This window comes from Meles meles, chromosome 6 (genome assembly GCF_922984935.1).
Source record: "Meles meles chromosome 6, mMelMel3.1 paternal haplotype, whole genome shotgun sequence".
Lineage (NCBI taxonomy): Eukaryota > Metazoa > Chordata > Mammalia > Carnivora > Mustelidae > Meles > Meles meles.
Genome location: NC_060071.1, coordinates 48,354,024 through 48,373,276, shown reverse-complemented (window position 1 = coordinate 48,373,276; position 19,253 = coordinate 48,354,024). Strand labels below are relative to the sequence as shown.

The window sequence follows — 19,253 nt, the reverse complement described above, 5'->3', positions numbered from 1 at the left end:
GAGCCTGCTTCCTCCTCTCTCTCTCTACTTGCCTCTCTGCCTACTTGTGATCTCTGTCTGTCAAATAAATAAATAAAAGCTTTAAAAAAAATTCTCAAGTTTGACTAGGCAAGAAAATATGAATCAAATGTCAAAGAAAAGTTGATCCCTCATCCTTCTAGAAAACCATATTCAAACTACTTCAATACCTTTTAAACACACAAGAAATGAACAATAAAACTCAAAAGGATCAAATCATGTTGAATTCTGAAGATGTACTCCCAGTGAAAGAGTTGGTTCAGGGACACCTGGCTGACTTAGTCAGTAGAGCATACAATTCTTGATCTTAGGGGTGTGAGTTTGAGCTCCATGTTGGATTTGGAGATTACTTAAAAATAAAATCTTAAAAAAAAAGAGTGGTTCAGATTTGTTTGTTTCTATCTAGAATCCAAGAGATTAGATTTAAGGAATGTATAGCCTTAGAAAAGTATATATGGCTTAGTGTTGACATGCTTACTGAAAGAAGCTTGTTGTAAGCATAGCTTTTCCAAAGGACAGATTAAGCCAGATTGATAACTAGCCAAGATGGGCAGAGATCTTCCTAAAATGAATAGCTTCATATATTCTTTTGAAAGTCCAGTAGCTTTATAAAAAACAAAAGCTGATTAATTCTCCATTGCTTTCCTTTGACAGAGTAGTTGCTTCAGGTTCAGCAAGGTTCACAGTTTACTAGTTGAAGGGGCAGATGAGTATGCTCAGAGAGAATTTGCCTTCCTCTGACCTGTGTGTAATTTCCTAACTTGCTACCTGCCATTTAGCAGGAATTTGGGTGTAGAGATTGCATACTTTCCCTGTCACCCTCCAGCATAGAACTCTCTGCAGAATGGGGCTGTCCTTCCTCATTTCTGGAGCACTTACCCCAAGGGGGACATTGAAACAAGGAAGCGTAAGACTGAAATACAGACCTTACCTTACCTTCTCTCATTCTGTCACCTAGTTGCTGCCACTCACTTCTGCTCTAATTCTCTATTCAATATTAAAAGTTTTCTTTGTGCAGTCTTCAATATTCTGTATTTCAGCAGACATCCTGTGTTCTGAGGCACTTCCTTTGTAGGAAGGAGGTTCTGGAGAAATCCTCCCTAGTTAAGTCATCCTTCTCTGGCTGGGAGAGGTGGGGTGGGGTGTCTTAAACCCTTTGGAGTAAGAATAGGGCAGGGTCTGAGTAGTTTCCCAGAGCATCATAAAATTGATACTGTTAGCTCTGGGCCTGCGTAGTATTGAACTTGGGAGTAATCCCTTCTTATGTTGTTATCAGCGATTCTTAAACATCCCTGATATTGGATATCTAGTTTGTAGAATACAGGAAGGCATTGTTTGACCACATGACAGGTTGCATGGAATAATCCCTGTCTAGCATATAAACTGGTTCTATTTCATGAGCTTAACAGAAGGAAGTTTTAAATTTTGTTAAAGTATATACTTCAGCCACCTTGCCAGCTTTTAAAAATTTCATATCTAAGGTCTAACATGCTCCAAAAAAAATTCTTGAGATGCTTCCTGCCCCATTCTTTCTACTTCTGTCTTACCCCTGCTACCTTAAATTTTTTTTTTTTTTTTTTTATTAATCTTGGGAGTGTGGTAAGACAGAATGTGACCTAGTGTATTCATTACTAACTTTTTGGTACTATTTGGTCTTTATTGTAGTGAATTACAGTTGAAGACTATAATTATGTAATGAGGCCTAGAAGACTGACATGGGAGGCCAAAATGTTTTATATAGGTGGCATCTTGTAAAAAATACTTTAGGAGGCATAAAGTGACATGGAGAAATTTCCTTATAAATGTAATTAGTAAACCTTTCAAAGAATATAAAGGATAGGATTCAGTGATTTATTTTCTACAACAGGAAGTGTTCGCCTGCCTTTTGCTTGAGAATAGAAGCTTTATCTCCAATATAAATTGGAAATAATATTTAAGCCATAGATGGGAGTGGTACCTCAGGTGTTTCCAGACTGTATTTGCCTGCCCTCTCGTTAGTGTCCCTTTTCCCCACTGTCTGTCCATTAATCCTGGCCAGATGACTGCTGGGAGGCATTCATTTCTTCTGCCCTAAGCACAGGTGGTAGTTTTGAGTTTTTATACCAGGCTCCTCTAAGTTTCCCCTGAAGTAATTTTTGTTAGCTTTGTCTTTTGATTTATGCTATGTGGCATCACTGCTGTTTTATTTCCACATTCACCTACTGGATAGTAAACCCAGCATTTCCACACAGGTAATGCAATCACAGCAGATTTTAAAGCGTTCCCCTAAGGAATTCCCACTGCTTGAGATTCCTGCTCCTGCCTTTGGGGATTTTCACACTCCATGTGGACCTTTGCCTTTCAAGTAATGCAGAGAGATTGACCTTGTTGAGTGACTCTTCTGTCTGTGGAAGCTCCTGATCGCCTGTTAGATAGACTTGTGTGCATGAGTGGTCTTTGAGAGTGAAGAGTTTACATGCTGATCTCCTCTACTGGTTTGCTTAGTATGACTATATCCTGTGCTGATTATGCCCAGTCATAACTCTGTGTACACAGCCTTGCCTAGAAAACCGTTCAGGTACACTAGCAGCATACTGTAGTTGTCGCCATTCCTCCGTTTCATCTAGTTCCTGCGCACTCAGTTGCTTTCTAAAACTGGCCAATGACCCTTTTTACCATATCAGCTTCCATACACCATTCCTAGCCCTTAAATTCTAGAAGAGAATAGCCATAGAGTTTAATATTAGGATGAAGAGTAATTCCCGGTGTGATAAACCACCAATCCCAGGTTCATATCTGTCTCTTGGTTTTGTTGCTTCCAGTGTATATAGAAGGCGTTGGAGGGCAGTAGAATGGTGCACTGTGTTCTTCGTTCACCATTGTTTTTCTCTTTTGAAATAACACACTGCTTTGATAACGGAAATGGAGTGTGGCTTTTAGGCCTTTGGGAAATGTCTTGGTATTTCCAAAATCTACACAAAAATGTTAATTCCTCCAACTAATTTTGTATTTAACTAGAATGAATATAAATAGGTACACGGTCCTGTGAATCAGAGTGGCATCAAACCAGACTTTTGATGCGTGTTTCAGTAAAAATGGAAATAATAGTTGATCCGCTGTCCAGATTTTGTTGTTTAAAAGCATATGAGTGTTTTATGTACATTTCTTTCCATTTTCAGCTTTATTTGACTTAAAAACAAGTTCAAAACAGCATTCATGCAAGAAGTAATCACACTGAATATGTATCTTAGAACTCAAAACAACCCCAAATGGCATATAAATGTCTGGATATTGCTTGAACATTTAAATTTTTTGAAAACTGACAGTTCTTCATAGTTGTTTAGGAACTTAAATATCCTACTTAAATATTACAAAAAGTAAAGTCTAGAGGAACTGAAGAAACTATCACTAATGGATAATAGTTACAGGTATTACTTATAATATTAGAACAGATTTATTCTCATGGCACCTGGCTAGTTAGTTGGTAGAGTATGCAACTCTTGATCTTGGGGTTGTGAGTTCGAGCCCCATGTTGGGTGTAGAGATTGCTTAGAAAAATAAACAAGAAACTGGATTTATTATCAAATCTCTAGTAGTAAAATGATAGGAGATTAGGTGCTCTGAGGATATGGATACTATCAATAATTTTATGAAAGTTGTGGTTGTTATAAACCATAGCCTTATATTGGAAAATGAAACATCTGAACTTCTGTTGACAAAAATAATCAGAGGGGTGGGGTTTTTTGGGGTAGCTTTGATTCTCAAATGTGACTGGCGAACTCAGGTATGACTTAGAGAACCAAGCCCCTCTTTTGTTAGAGAACATAGCAAGTGAGTTAATACAGCTGCCTCTGTACAGAATATACTCATTCCCTGAGGAATATCAGAAAACATGGCCAAGATTCTTTACACTGCTGTTACCCATGTGGCTTCATATTTTGTTAATAAAGATGAGGTTGTAGCTGATACATGAGGCTCAGGTTTTGTTTTGCTTTCCTTGCTTTTTTAATGGAAAAAGCCCTTTTGGTGACTTACAGATGAGCTTTAAACAGCTCTTATCCATAAGATGCAGAAGAGGGAGGTTGACTATGAGCCTCAGACCACTACTTCTTTCCTTTCCTTTTTTTATAAAATACAACATCGGTAGTTGTGAATATCTCTAAGATTCATTGCATCCTTGCTGATTTTCATGCAGAGCAGCAATATCACATCCCAACCCCTGCTGTTGTTTATATCAGCAGCAATTAAAATTTGATTTACTAATCCCTCACTGCTGCCTCTCCAACTCCTCATTTTTCATTTTGTAGAGCCTTAGGACTGTTACAGCTGAGCATCATGATGTTAACACCTCCTCAGCCATCTGGTACAGGGGAAGAGGCACCTAAACAGATTCTTCAGAACAAAAATCACAAATGAGCAAGATCAGAATAGTATGAGATCTAAAAAACAGGTAAAGAAGGAATGAAGAGAGCCTGAATGACAGCAGAACTGAAAGCAGAACCCAAAAAGGTTTTGGATTGGAAGCCCTCCTTTTGCTGGGGAAAGATCTGCCTTTTGCTTTCTAGAAGAAAGCAATTCATAGTAGTCATAGCTAAAACTATTTCTAATTCTGGACTAGAGGCCAATAGCTAGGGGAATCAGGAAAACATTGTAACCTCAGCACCCCCCAACTTTTCATATTTCTTGACCCGTGAGCCTGTTTTGAAGATACACTTTTTTCATTCTCCTAGATAAGAAAGCATATTCCAGCCACCGCCACTGCTCGTTTTATCTTAGTTGAAAGTCTCGCAGAGGTTTATGTTGAGAGTGGTGGGCTCCCTATTTAAGGAACAGCCATATTATCTTGATTCCTAATGGTAGGAATTTTCTGTATCGACTACTGTCCATTTAGGTAGATCTTTAATCAGTGAAATGATTTGTAAGTATGATTGTTCCTTTTTCCAACAATATTAACATTCTGAATTCGGTCTGCTTAGTGGCTACTGAATTTTACTAATATGGAAGCTAAAATTGATTCCAGCTTTTGGTGGTGGTGTCCCGCCCCTCCCCCCCAACCCTGCCCTGCCTTTTGGTGATTATCGTTTTTCTGTGTCTGGGTGAGGATGGTGTGCTGTAGACTATCATGTATTGGCTCATTGGGCTGAAATGAATGTAGCCAAGCTAACTTTTTCCTCAGTGCTTTGCAGCAGTTGTTAGTTTAAAATCCAAAACGAAAACAAAACCCTCAGGGACACTAATGTACTTGATTTTGTTATTGCTTGCTGTTGCTTCACCTTTCCTTCCATATCTTGCTCTCATGCTTCCTAATGCCTGAGCAGACTGCATCGTCAGAGCGCCGAGGAGAGTGGGAAATCCAGCCCAGCCGGCAGACCAATACCTCGTACCTGACGTCTCACTTGGCTGCAGACCGCCATGGGGGATCAGTGCAGGTACTTACTGCCTTTATTGCCCTTTCCTGGCCTTCTCAGCTTGGCTGGTGGAATGTTGACTTGCTTCTGAAACTTTGGTTCCTTTAGAAACAAAACTTGCTACAAGGTTGAGCTGCTTCTATAGTTAACTGAATATCTGTGTGTGCCGATTTCTGCCTAAGTAGACTTGTAAGAACCACTTGTTGAGATGATTGTTGGTTGTTGTCATTGACTAAGAAACATCTGTATGACTTCTGATACTGATCTCTGGGTAAACTAATCCTATTACCTTGATCTACTCATGATAAACGATAAAAATAATGTCAAGGTAGAGGTATGTTAGTGTCCAGTATGTGAATTTTGAAGACTTGAAATGTGCAAAATAAGTAGATTTTGGATAAAGGACTGCATATGTAGCTCATTCCATGGTCGTTTGTGCCTTATTAGCATGTAAGGTGAGAGTGTTAATTGGTCCAAGTCAGCCATTTCTGAGTGGGTTACCAAGAAGTTGGGCTCTTTCCTTTTTGGGCTTTATTCGAATAAGCTCTAGAATAAGTGTGGTCTTAGTGAATTATTTCTGATTTCATTTGGACTGTTTTGAAGCTTGTTGTGTCTAGTACTTAAGAACATCTGTGTCTCTTTACTTTTCTTCCATGTCACTGTTTTAATAATCTTAATCCAAATGTGTCTTTCAGACTGTTAAGTGACACCACCAGTTGGGGCACACAAGTAAACCCAGAGCCACCAAATCAAATAAAGGGATAGACAAACCTTTCGCATGTAGAAATGCGTCTTAATAGGCTTCATTGTCTAGAATATGTTTTTTACATGGAGTGATTCACAGAAGATTGTGTTATTTATAGGAAGTCAGGAGACAGCTGTGGTTCTGTTAAAAAAAAAAAACAACCCTCAGAAACATCTAGGTAAAAATGATGGATTGAACACACAGATCTGCTCTCACCGCCTTCTGAAACAGTACTAAAAGAATGATAAAGGGATTTCTTTGAAAGGCATGAATCTATACAAGGTTGGAGAAAACAGAAGAGGCAACAGCAACAAAATGTTAGCTGCTGGGCAATTATTCAGTGACTTAGGAGTCCCAAGAAAACTGAATCCTGAACCAAGAGGGCCTGTTTTCACTGGGTAATCCCCTAAAGACTCAAGTTGGCGTTCTATAAGGAGAAGTTGGTATGTAGGGCCATGTGCTAAAATAAAGAAGAGTGGTTAAAAGTCTGTTTATTAAGAAGTCATAGGTCCCTAGTTGCTCTCCCCCTCCCCAACAAAACCAAAGATTTATTCTTTGCTAAGGGCAAAATAGGGGGTCTATAAATTGAGGGATGTGAGTCACATTTGGGGATGGGGAGCTATATTGAAGCAAAGGGACAGTAAATGAATGTGTGAGCTATACTTTAAAGTCCCACCCTATACTTCTTGCAGGTTCCCACTTTTTTTTTTTTTTCATTTTTACTTTTTTATATATAGAGAGAGAGACTGGGGATGGGGAGGGGAGGGGAGGAGGGAGAGAGAATCTCAGGCAGACTCCCTGCTGAGTGTGGAGCCCAGTGCTTAACTGAGCCACCCAGACACCCTGAGATAGAGAAACTCTCAAGCAGGCTCCATGCCCAGTGCAGAGCCTGACATGGGGCTTGATCTTATGACCATGGGTTCATAACCTGAGTCAGGTGCCCCACGATGCTATTTTAAAAAGGAACATTCTAAGAGCAAACCAAGAAAAAAAGAGAGAGCATGTGCTCTTGGAAATTAAAAACATAAGAAAAATTAAAGCTTAAGAGTTTGGAAGATAGGGGCGCCTGGGTGGCTCAGTGCGTCAAAGCCTCTGCCTTTCGCTCAGGTCATGATCCCAGAGTCCTGGGATCGAGCCCCGCGTCAGGCTCTCTGCTTGGCAGGGAGCCTGCTTCCTCCTCTCTCTCTCTCTCTGCCTGCCTCTCTCCCTACTTATGATCTCTATCTGTCAAATAAATAAAAAATCTTTAAAAAAAAGAGTTTGGAAGATAAAGTTGTAAGGAAGTCTCCCATAAAATAGAGAAAAGAGAGGTTAAAATGGTAGAAAACATTTTTGAAAAAATAAACAATAGAACTACCATGTGACCCAGTAATTCCACTTCTGAATATTTATCCAAAGAAAATGAAAACACTAATTCAAAAAGATATATGCACCCCTCTGTTTACTGAAACATTATTTATAGTAGCCAAGATAGGGAAGCAACTTAAGTGTCCATTGATAGATGAACGGATAAGAAGATGTGGTATGGGGCACCTGGGTGGCTCAGTGGGTTAAAGCCTCTGCCTTCAGCTCAGGTCATGGTCTCAGGGTCCTGGGATCAAGCCCCACATCAGGCTCTCTGCTCAGCAGGGAGCCTGCTTCTTCCTCTCTCCCTGCCTGCCTCTCTGACTACTTGTCATCTCTGTCTATCAAATAAATAAATAAAATCTTGAAAAAAAAAAAGATGTGTATGTGTGTGCACACACGTGTAATATTACTTGGCCTTAAAAATGAAGTGTCTCCATTTTTGACAACATGGTTGAACTAGAGGCTTTTGTGATAAGTGCAGTAAGTCAAGCTGAGAAAGAAAAATACCTTATGATTCTGTTTATCTATGGAATCAAAAAAACAAATGAACAAGAAACTGACTTACAAATATGAGAACAAATTGGTAGTTGTCAGAGGGTAAATAAAAGAAGTGAAGAGGATTAAGAGGTACAAACTTCCCATGGGAAAATAAATAAATTGGGGCACCTGGCGGTCTCAGTCGGTTAAGCATCTGACTCTTGGTTTAGGCTCAGGTCATGATCTCAGGGTCCTGAAATCATGCCCCACATCGGGCTCTGTGCTGGATATGGAGTCTGCTTAAGATGCTCTCTCTCCTTCTCCCCCCTCCCCCGACCCCCACTCACTCTCTCTCTTCAAAAAAAGAAAGAAAGAAGTCACAGGGATGAAAAGTATAGCACAGGGAATATAGTTAATGATGTAATGATTTTGGGGGCGCCTGGGTGGCTCAGTGGGTTGAAGCCTCTGCCTTCGGCCCGGGTCATGATCCCAGGGTCCTGGGATCGAGCCCCATGTCGGGCTCTCTGCTCGGCGGGGAGCCTGCTTCCCCCACTCTCTCTCTGCCTGCCTCTCTGCCTACTTGTGATCTCTGTCTGTCAAATAAATAAATAAAATCTTTAAAAAAAATTAAAAAAAAAAAAGAAGTCACAGGGATGAAAAGTATAGCACAGGGAATATAGTTAATGATGTAATGATTTTGGGGGCACTTGGCTGGCTCAGTGGATAGAGCATGCAACTCTCAGTGTCAGGGTTGTGAGTCTGAGCTGCACGTTGGACATAGAGATTACTTGGAAAAAATTTTTCTTAATGTGATAACTTCGGTGACAGAAGGTAACTACACTTATTGTCCTGAGCATTTTATAATGTATATCATTATTAAGTCATTATGTTGTATAGCTGAGACTAATATATGTCAACTCTACTTCAGTTAAACATTGTAAAAGATAAGATTTTAAAAAGGAAATTGTAGAAAACAAAAAAATGATTAACTCTAAGAAGAATAAGAAATTATACAGGGAAGGAAAAAAGCATAGTATATACTCCATGGCACAGCTGTAAATAGTTAATGTAAAACTAAGAATTGATCTTGTCAGAATTACAGTATAACTATAATGGAAGACTAGGAGGATGGAAAATGTGAATATAATGCCTAAAAATGAAGGATCAACATGCATGTTATTCAGAGATAATGGAGGTAAAAAACAAAAGAATCAGTTTTAAAGGAGAGGAAATAGTGGAGTTGGGGAAAGACTGCTATTTTCCTAATGATCCTTGTAGAAATAATTTTTTTAAAGATTTTATTCATTTATTTGAGAGAGAGAGTGTGCACACTAGTGGGATGGGTAGGGGCAGAGGGAGAGATCGATGCAAGGCTCGATCCCAGGACCCCAAGATCATGACCTGACTCAAAGGCAGAAGCTTAATGGACTGAGCCACTCAGGTGTCCCCTCCCCCCAATCCTTGCAGAAATAATTTATGTACATATACATACATAACAATTTTCATCTATCACATTTGCAGAAATCTTTAAGTTTAATAGCCCATCTATCTAGTATTGTTGAAATTGGAGTTACAACTATTTTAGAGGATTATTTGGCACTCTCTTTTGAAATCTTAGAGCCCCACATCAGGCTCTCTGCTCAGCAGGGAGCCTGCTTCCTCCTCTCTCTCTCTCTCTCTCTCTCTCTGTCTGCCTCTGCCTACTTGTGATTTCTGTCTGTCAAATAAATGAATAAAATAAAATAAAATAAAAAGAAGACGACAGTGGGTCTCATATCCAAAAAACATCTCAGTTTGAACTAGCTACATTTTAGTACTCAGCAGCCACATGTGGCTAGTAGCTACTATTATGGATGCTACAGTTCTAGAATGTATGTTGCCACTTGTTACCAGAAAATCTGATACAACTAACTTTTTATTAGTTGACCATCTACTAAAAAATAAAACAAAATTTGGCATTAACAAAACAAACATAACACTTGCATACAGTGGATAGAGATCTCTAGGTCCTCTGGGAAAGGTCTAAGATATTTCGTGAAAAAGCAAGTTGTAGGAGCGCCTGGGTAGCTGAGTCGTTTAGGGTCTGCCTCCTGCTCAGGTCATGATTCCAGGTTCCTGGGATCGAGCCCTGCGTCAGGCTTCCTACTCAGCTGGAAGCCTGCTTCTCCTCTCCCACTCCCCCTACCTGTGTTCCCTCTCTCACTCTCTGTCAAATAAAAATCTTTTTAAAAAAGAAACAAAAACTAAGTTGTAAAACAATATATGAAATTTGGCCCCATTTTTATTTTCACACATAGATGTAAATATATATAAACATATTTTTATATATTATGTATCTGTATATAATATATAAATACATATTTATTATATAATATATTAATATATAATATATTTTATTGCACATTGTTATTAACATATATATTTTATATATTATATATAAGTATATACATATATATGGAGAATAACACACATACACATATGTTAGTGTATACAGAAGAAAAAAAAACAATGTAGAGTAGGGGAGGACAAATACAACCAGTGGGCACATCCCACCTTCTGCCTGTTTTTATGAAGTTTTATTAGAACATAAGCATACTCATTTGTTTATATATTGTGGATGTCTGCTTTCATGCTCAGAGTTGAGTAGTTTCCACAGACTGTATAGTCCACAAAGCCTAAAATATTTGCTACTTGCGTTGTTATATAAATACTTTGCACAACCTTGTTCTCAAGGAAGATATACTGGATTTCCCACTAGTCATGTCCATGTGATGTCATCTCTGGAAACTTGCACTTTTTATGTAGTATTTTTTAGTATTCTAATTTTTTACAGTAAACATGCTTTTTCATTAGGGAAAATGCAAAGATTAAATATTTTAAAAGGAAAATACTTCCATAATCAAGCACATTTGGACAGTTTACTAGATTTGTGTTCCTGGAACACAGAGGTGCTCTTTTGGACAGTGCTTCTTAATTGTCCATTGTGAGGGGTTGTCTTTAAAATTGGAGTTGATTAGAGTCTCTGGCGGCACTTTTGGAAAATGCAGCCTCTCTCTACTCCCTATAAACTTAGTTCTGCAAGCTTCCTTGACACTTGGGTAGGGGATAGGCAAGTGTACCGTTTCCCTAAGATCACATTAAGCTCTGGTGCTCCTCAGGACATCTGCCCCTCTCATTGTAGCCACAGTTTGTGTATACTCATAAAGGCTATGCTTTTTGCAAACCAAATCAGCCATACTTTCCTAACATAACAGATGCCATATATTTTCAAGTCGTCTCATTTCCCAAAGATAATGTGGTAAGACCATGCTTAGTCTACCTGAATGACCAGCAGAGCACATGGTAGGAAATGCAGAGCACCAAGATGAGAAGAGTTTGCTCTAGTAAGGCACATGGACACTCCCATTCTCACCTGTTTAACAGGCAGACCCCTGCCCCACCCCCATGGTTCCCATCCTGCCACTGTTTCCACAAATCCTCCACATGTGGAAGATCTAAATTCAAGAAGGCAGTATATTTTTCTCTTTCAAAAAGATGACCCCGAAGTTGTTTAAATTAACATATGTAGGAAATACCTAGAAAGTTTCAGGACCAGGCAAAGACATGAGACTTAAGAATGACATTCAACTATTTTTTTTTAAGATTATATTTATTTATTTGACAGAGATCACAAGCAGGCAGAGAGAGAGGAGGAAGCAGGCTCCCTGCTGAGCAGAGAGTCCGATGTGGGGCTCAATCCCAGGACCCTGAGATCATGACCTGAGCCGAAGACAGAGGCTTTAAACCACTGAGCCACCCAGTTACCCCAAGAATGACATTCAGCTATTAACTAATATTTACTTTGCTCAAATCTTTATAATTTTTAATTACAATTCTTGTTGAGGTCAACAATATGCCCATTTTACAGACAGGGAAGCTAAAGTACAGAACTACCACATATGTTACTTGTGAGAAGGAGGATTGAAATGTTGACTAAAGTATTGCTTCCTTTGGTATATAACTCTTATTTTTCTTCATGGTTTTCAAATATGGGATTTAGTAACTCAAATTTTTTACTTAAAATATTAACTTATTAAAAGAGATGTTACTGAGGCGCCTGGGTGGCTCAGTGGGTTAAAGCCTCTGCCTTCAGCTCAGGTCATGATCTCAGGGTCCTGGGATCGAGCCCACATCAGGCTCTCTGCTCAGCAGGGACCCTGCTTCCCTTCCTCTCTCTCTGGCTGCCTCTCTGCCTACCTGTGATCTCTGTCTGTCAAATTAATTAATTAATTAATTAATTATTTAAAAAAAAAATGAAAAAATAAAAGAGTTGTTACTAGGGGTGCCTGGGAGGCTCAGTGGGTTAAAGCCTCTGCCTTCAGCTCAGGTCATGATCCGCATCGGGCTCTCTGCTTAGCAGGGAGCCTACTTCCTCCTCTCTCTCTCTCTGCCTGCTTCTCTGCCTACTTGTGATCTCTGTCTGTCAAATAAATAAATAAAATCTTTAAAAAAAAGAGAGATGTTACTAATATTAAGGACTAAAGTTTAAAATAGCACTTCACCTTAATCTCTTTCATTTAGTCCTTTAAGATATTTGCAATATAGCCAGAGGAATGTTGGATTAATTTTAATAGTGACTACAATAAAATAACTTTCAACATTCCAGGTATATAAATAAGCTTATTTTTCTATGAAATTATACTAAAAATTCAGTAGAAAGGGTATAAAAATGATACTGCTTAAAATACTAATAATTCGGGCACCTGGGTGGCTCAGTTGGGCGGCTGCCTTTGGCTCATCCCACATTGGGCCCCCTGCTTGGCAGAGAGTCTGCTGCTCCCTCTGCCCTTCAGCCTACTTGTGCTCTATCTCAAATAAATAAATAAAATATTTTTTTAAAATACTGATAATTCACTACATTCATAAGGGTGTTTTGGGGTTTTTTTGTTGTTTTTTGGAGGGTTTGGGGGTTTTTTTGTTTGTTTGTTGTTTTTTATTTATTTTTATTTTTTATTTTTTTAAAGATTTTATTTTATTTATTTGACAGAGAGAGAGATCACAAGTAAGCAGAGAAGCAGGCAGAGAGAGAGAGGAGGAAGCAGGCCCCCCACGGAGCAGAGAGCCCGATGCGGGGCTCGATCCCAGGACCCTGAGATCATGACCTGAGCCAAAGGCAGCGGCTTAATCCACTGAGCCACCCAGGCGCCCCAGTTTTTTGTTTTTTATAATTTTCCTCAGCATCCTTGTATTTAACTGCTGTAGTATTTATGAGGTAGATAGGACCAGAGCTGTCAGCCTGGTCTTTTAGAGCTAGAAATCAGGGCTCACAGAGGAGGCTGGAGCGAGGCCTGGAGTCCAGCTCTCTGGTCACCTCCAGGAGCGTTTACTGAACGTCCAGGCAAGCAGTTCAGTGGTTTGCCAGACTGTCCCTCCAGCCTCTGACGTGGATGCTCTAAAGAACTAGATTAGTAGGATATTTTAGGCATAGTTAGGTTAAAAGTTAGACACCAGATGATCAGGTTCCCATTTGTGCCTTACTGGTTTAAGACCAGACACTTACTGATACAGATAGGATTTCCAGTCCATAAAATGGAAATACCTGTACTTCCTTAGATTGCCCAAGGACATTGCTTATGGGCCAAGTGGCAATTCATAGCAAAGAGGAATTAGCCTACGACCTGTGAAACACTGTGGACAGGTGCCGTGACCCAAAGTCATCAGGCAGCTGGCAGTGGTGACTCTTGCTGACTCCTGCTTTGTCTCAGTAGAAGCCAAGACATTTTCTTTAACATCTTGTCCAGTTCCTGAATTGTTCACCGAGAAACTTACAGTGTTTTCTCCTCTAGCCCCTGTGCTGGCAGAATGAATTTACCAGCATGCTTGCCAGCGTGCAGCCAGAATGTGCCCCAGGAAATAAATGTAGGCTAAGGAAGTTAACGGGACAGCATTCGCTTGAGGAGCTGTGCTTCTCTAATCTGTAAATCTTCACTCATATTTCGGTTTTGCTGCTTATTGCCCTATGTTCTTATCTTGAAATTTTCAAATTTATGTAGTAGTTAATGGTGGTGGTGGTAGTGGTGGTCAAATGAACCCATGTGTATCCTTAGCGTAGATGAAATTATTAAGATTTTGCCATGTCTTTCATTCTGTGGTGGTGGTGGGTGTGGGTGTGGGGGTGTGTACTAAAGTATTTGAAAGTAGTCTGTAAACATCATTGCATTTTATCTCACAATACTTTAGTCCACATATCCTAAGAACAAAGATATTCTCTCATGTAATCAATACCATCATCATATCTAAGAAATTGAATAATAATTCCATAATATCTAATCTCCAGTCCTTACCACATTTCCAGTTGTGCCCCAGATTAATTTTATAGGGTACAGGACCTAATCGAGGTATGCATTGACATTTAGTTCTTATGCCCCATTAGTTTCTTTCAATCTCTTATTTGCTTAATTTCTTGTAGTCTGTAACACTTAGCCCTGTGTTATAAGGAGGGAAAAAAGTTTTTCAGAGAAGTCTTTTTTGAAGAGTCCAGGCTTGCTGTCCTATAGAAAGTCCCATATTTTGGGTTTGTCTGTTTTTGTTTTTGTTTTTTTTTTTTTTTTTCATTTTTTTAAAGATTTTATTTATTTATTTGACAGAGAGAGATCACAAGTAGGCAGAGAGGCAGGCAGAGAGAGAGAGAGAGAAAGAGAGGGAAGCAGGCTCCCCGCTGAGCAGAGAGCCCGATGCGGGACTCGATCCCAGGACCCTGAGATCATGACCTGAGCCGAAGGCAGCGGCTTAACCCACTGAGCCACCCAGGCGCCCGGGTTTGTCTGTTTTTATTTTTGTTTTTTTGTCCATCGTACTTAGATTCAGATAAAATTTTTTTTTTTTTGAAAACTATTACATATATAATGTTATATAATATTTATTATGTCATGTCAGGAGATAAATAAGGTTGAGTGGTTCCATTAATGAGAGATGGTAAATTTGATCAGATCCCTTAGGTAAGTCCAAATTGAATGTTGTAGTTTTCTTTGACTAACCATATAGCATTGTTTCAATTTTTTTAAGCATGTATTATCAATAAGAAAAATAAATATTTCTGGTTTAGAAATAATGGTAAGTAGAGATTGCTGCTAAATATGTTTACCTTGTGTGCCCTTTATTCTTTATGTAAGTCCCCAAAGAGCCCTTACTCTACACATTTCCTCCTGCCTGCCTTTTCATGACTATTCTTGAAATTTTTTTCAAATAAGCTGCTGGTGAGGACCCCAGATCAAGAGGGAGATAAGAATAAACTTTAATGGAGGGAGAATAACAGTAGTATGAACACTTACTGAGCCATTACCATGTACCATGGCATGGGGCTGAAGATTTGGTGTACATTGTCTGCACAGTAACCCTGTTAGGGGTAAGCTGCATTGTTTCCCCATTTTACTTAGGAAGCTCAGGCACAGAAGGATTGCAGATCTTGCCCAAGGACCCACAGCAAGTAAGTGGTGGAGCTAGGGCTCTCACCCAGGACTGACTAACCCTGGAGCCCATATCTTAGTTACTGCGTGTGCTCTGCTACCGTGTCGGGTGCCAGGTATCCTCCCAGACACCATCTGGTGCATTTGCTTGTGTAATTCTCACATCAGCCTATAAGAAACCATCTCAAGTAGATGAAGTTACTTACCCAAGGGCATGTGATATCCGAACCATTTATCCTATTTTGTGGTTCTCTCCCATGTTTCAGCCAAGGTCTTTAACAGCAGAGTGGTTTATCCAGCGGGGTCCCTTTTCCCACTTCCCAGCACCCACATAAGCAGGAATCATGTGCTGGAAATGAAACCAAGTGACAGAAGCAGCTGCACAAGCAAGAGAAGCCTGATCGGGTCCACATTAACCAGATGACAGGAGTGAGAGCCTTCAGTTACAATTCGGGGACCATCAGTGAGAAATGGGATGACCGTGAACCTGAAATAAAAGTTGTTGAAATAACACTGGTTTTCCAAAGGAAAGCGTTTCCTTACCGTCTGCCTCTCATCAGAGAGGATGCTGCACTCTTGTTGTTTGAATAACTTCAAACCAGTGGTCAAAGCTGTGAAGAAATTCCTGAAGGAAAGTGTGATTGCTTATAGTTTCTGATGCCCACTATTGATTTCCTTTTTAGAATTTTTTTTCAACATCACCCCTGAGTCTATTTATAATTCTAGCATAAGAAACTGAGAGAAGTAGAATTAAAGCAAGTTAACATGACCTCTTTCACAGGCTTTTTGTGAAGATTAAATTTACACACACAGTGTGTCAGTGCTGACACAGAGTAGGCAGTCAGTGTGGAAGCTACTGTTACATGATTACCTCGTTGCCTTTTGTGTTCTCCCATGATATGGCCCTGGGAACCTGACCTCAATGAGGACATTTGGCCCCTCAGCTCAGGAAGACAAGCATTCCAGACACTGCCTGGTTAGTACCTAAGTTAGAGCCTAGATCTCCCCTAGGGACCCTCTCTGGTGCTGGCAGGAGGCTCCTGCTGCCATGACATCCATCACACTCCATCTTTCTGTTTCAGGTGGTTAGCTCAACCAACGGAGAGCTGAATGTTGATGACCCCACGGGAGCCCACTCTAATGCACCAATCACAGCTCACGCCGAGGTGGAGGTAGTCGAGGAAGCTAAGTACGTTCATCTTTCATGGGGGCTCTTGAGTGCTAGGTTGAAAAGTCTTCTCTGTCTTTTCCTTTCTATGTGCTGCTCATCTCAAACTGGATTCCTCATGCTTGTGTCCTCAGCTTTCTTCCTTTGACTGTTTTACTTTCTTGCATGGTACCTTAAGGCTGCTTCTGCCCTTCTTTAGCTGTGATTTCTGGGAAGATCATCACATTTTTCTAGTCCACATGGGGCAAAAGACCTAGTGAACTGAAAGAATTGTGGTATAAGAGCTAAAACGGGTAGTAGTCATGAGCCTCTTGGGTCCCTCAAGCTTCTGGCTCCCTATGGGATACAAAGAAAAATCTGCTTATCTGAAATCTTGGACCGTACTGAACAGCATTTGATGTCTGGTTCTTGGCTAAGAACTCTGCGTGTGTAGTCCTGGAGCAAGAGTTTTAGGGCCGATTGTGTTCTCACTTAAATGATTCTGGAATCAGAGAGACTGTGGTAAGTCAGGCAAGATAGTCTCTACACCTGTGAGGAAGAGTTTTGGGAGGAGAGGAAATCACACTATTGGGGACGGGTGAGTCCACTCCCTTTTCTGCTTCTCTTGCCTGTGAATGTGTTGCCTTACCCATACCACCAGGCCCTTGGTGCTGTCTGCATGGTGTGTGGTTAAACTCTTAGCATATGGGGTAGAAGGGGGAATAACTGCCACGTCTGCTGCTAAAGCAGTGTTTCTATCACTTCTTTCCCTTTTTGCCCCTTCCCAAATTCCAATCCAGGCTGAAACTCCAAGAAGACATGAGGTAGGGAGAGAGAAGTCCTTTACAAATCAGTAACTGCTGCCAAGCCTGATATGGATGACCTTTCTTAGAAACCCTTTGAGAACATTCAGGCTATCCCAGTATCTTGGTCTCAGAAGCAGACAACTTAGGAATAGTGACACTGTGTCCCAGGTGCTCTCTTGAGCCCCAGGTCGCCTCAGTACCTGCCAGAACATGCTTACACCTCTGGGTGTAAAGTGGTGGGAGGCCAGTCAAGACCTGCATTCTCTCTTCTGGCTACACTTTGCATGCTTGTCCCCTGCCCACTCCTCTGATCCCCTCCCCATCTGTATGATAAGCTCACTTTGTTTCCAAGGGGTCCTTTCCTCAGAAAGCCAGGATTTGGGGTTTACTACCCAGTAGGTAAAAAACAACTCAAGGATGACTTGGACTCTCTCTTGTCAAGTCCCTGCTGACAGTGGGCAGCTTCGCATGCTCCTCTCCTGGTTTCTAGAGGGCCTTTATGAGCAAGGAAGGCAGGGGCAGTTTTTAATGCCGGGGAGAGACCATTTTTAGTAAAGAACATGCTCTCTGGTCTCAGAGACTTTGGATATTTTAATAGTACTCACAGGTTTTTTCCAGCTTCTGTGACAAAACTTCATTCTCTGAAATAAACAGTATAGTACTACTCATCCTTTGGGTTCTCAGCCTTGGCTGCACTTTGGAATCACCTGGGGCATGTTAGAAAATATGTATATCTGAATCCTGGTCCCAGAGATTCTGCTTTTATCTGGGATTATGGCCTGAGCATCAGGAAATTTTAAAGTCAGATGATTTGAATGTGTTGCCAAGGTTAGGAATCAGGGCATTAAGCATGTTTTGATTTAAACATGTCTGGCCTTGAAAGATGGCTATACCCATTCCCACCCCCACCTCACTCCCAGTTCATGTTGTGGCTATTACTTTGAAGGCCAGGCATTTAGTTCTGGATTATAGTGTACTTTGAATGCCAAGATTGAATAGGCTTTCATCTTCTAGTGTGTCCTATATAGATTTATCTTTTGAACCCATTCTCTCATTTCGTTTTGGTAAATGTGTACACTGATTGTGTATATGAGTGTGGTGTTTGTGTCCTGTGTGTAAAAGAGGGGGCTGTTCACACAAAGAGATTGCAATGTGGTAAATTCTGTTCTGGAATATTCTAAACTCTAAGATGTGATGAAGAGTGTTTAAAGTCTCTCCATTTAGTAAAAAGGACTGCTGTGCCTCTTTGCCACTAGTTCCAGGTTTGGGCCTTTAGAAATGTGTGGAAAGCAGGGGGGAGCAGTTGTCTTTGACCAAATGTCATCCAAAATCTCAAAGCTTAGGGCATTTTGTATGCTGATTCCCCCAGTGATTTCATGAGCTACTAATCCATCTTGCCCAGGGAACTGTCAGCACAACCATGTGTGTTTCTTCTTGGCTGTCTGTGTTTTGGAGGGAGGGGGTAGCCGTGAATCCACCTGCTCGATCATTTTCATGGGAAGAAGTCACAGCTAGAGAAGCACAAGACATCCCAAACAACCCTTCATTGCACGCAGCTGTGATGCCATTTGTCCAGGCAGCCTGCTTGTGGGAAAAAGAGGGCTGTTGCCTCTGTTAAGATTCACCCAGGGACTGGGGAGAGACATGAAACCTTCCCTTTCAAGCTTTTGAGTTTGGATTCCTCACCCAGCTTGTTTTGTGTAAAGGAGGAGAGACATAACAGGGTCTTGGTTTTTGTTCTGTTTACGAAATGAATATCTAACTGCCCTTTTCTTCTGGTTATAGGACACATGTCCTTGTTTAAATATGATTGGAAGGGTGGTGAGGCAAGACAGCTTTTTGGTTGATTTTTGTTAAGGTAAAAATAGGAGTTTTTGGTTA

The 19,253-nt window shown here is 40.5% G+C and overlaps 1 protein-coding gene across 6 annotated transcripts in view; it reads left to right on the top strand.

Annotated features, from left to right (window-relative positions):
- Positions 1-19,253, top strand: part of CSNK1G1 (casein kinase 1 gamma 1) — a 191,892-nt gene that overhangs the window by 161,792 nt on the left and 10,847 nt on the right. For 4 of the 6 annotated variants that reach the window (XM_046008578.1, XM_046008576.1, XM_046008577.1 and 1 more), the window contains 2 exons: positions 5,316-5,426; positions 16,502-16,608. In XM_046008578.1, coding sequence (XP_045864534.1) covers positions 5,316-5,426; positions 16,502-16,608 — 218 coding nt within the window. The remainder of the gene's footprint in view (positions 1-5,315; positions 5,427-16,501; positions 16,609-19,253) is intronic. The other 2 variants (XM_046008581.1, XM_046008580.1) reach the window with 1 other exon arrangement.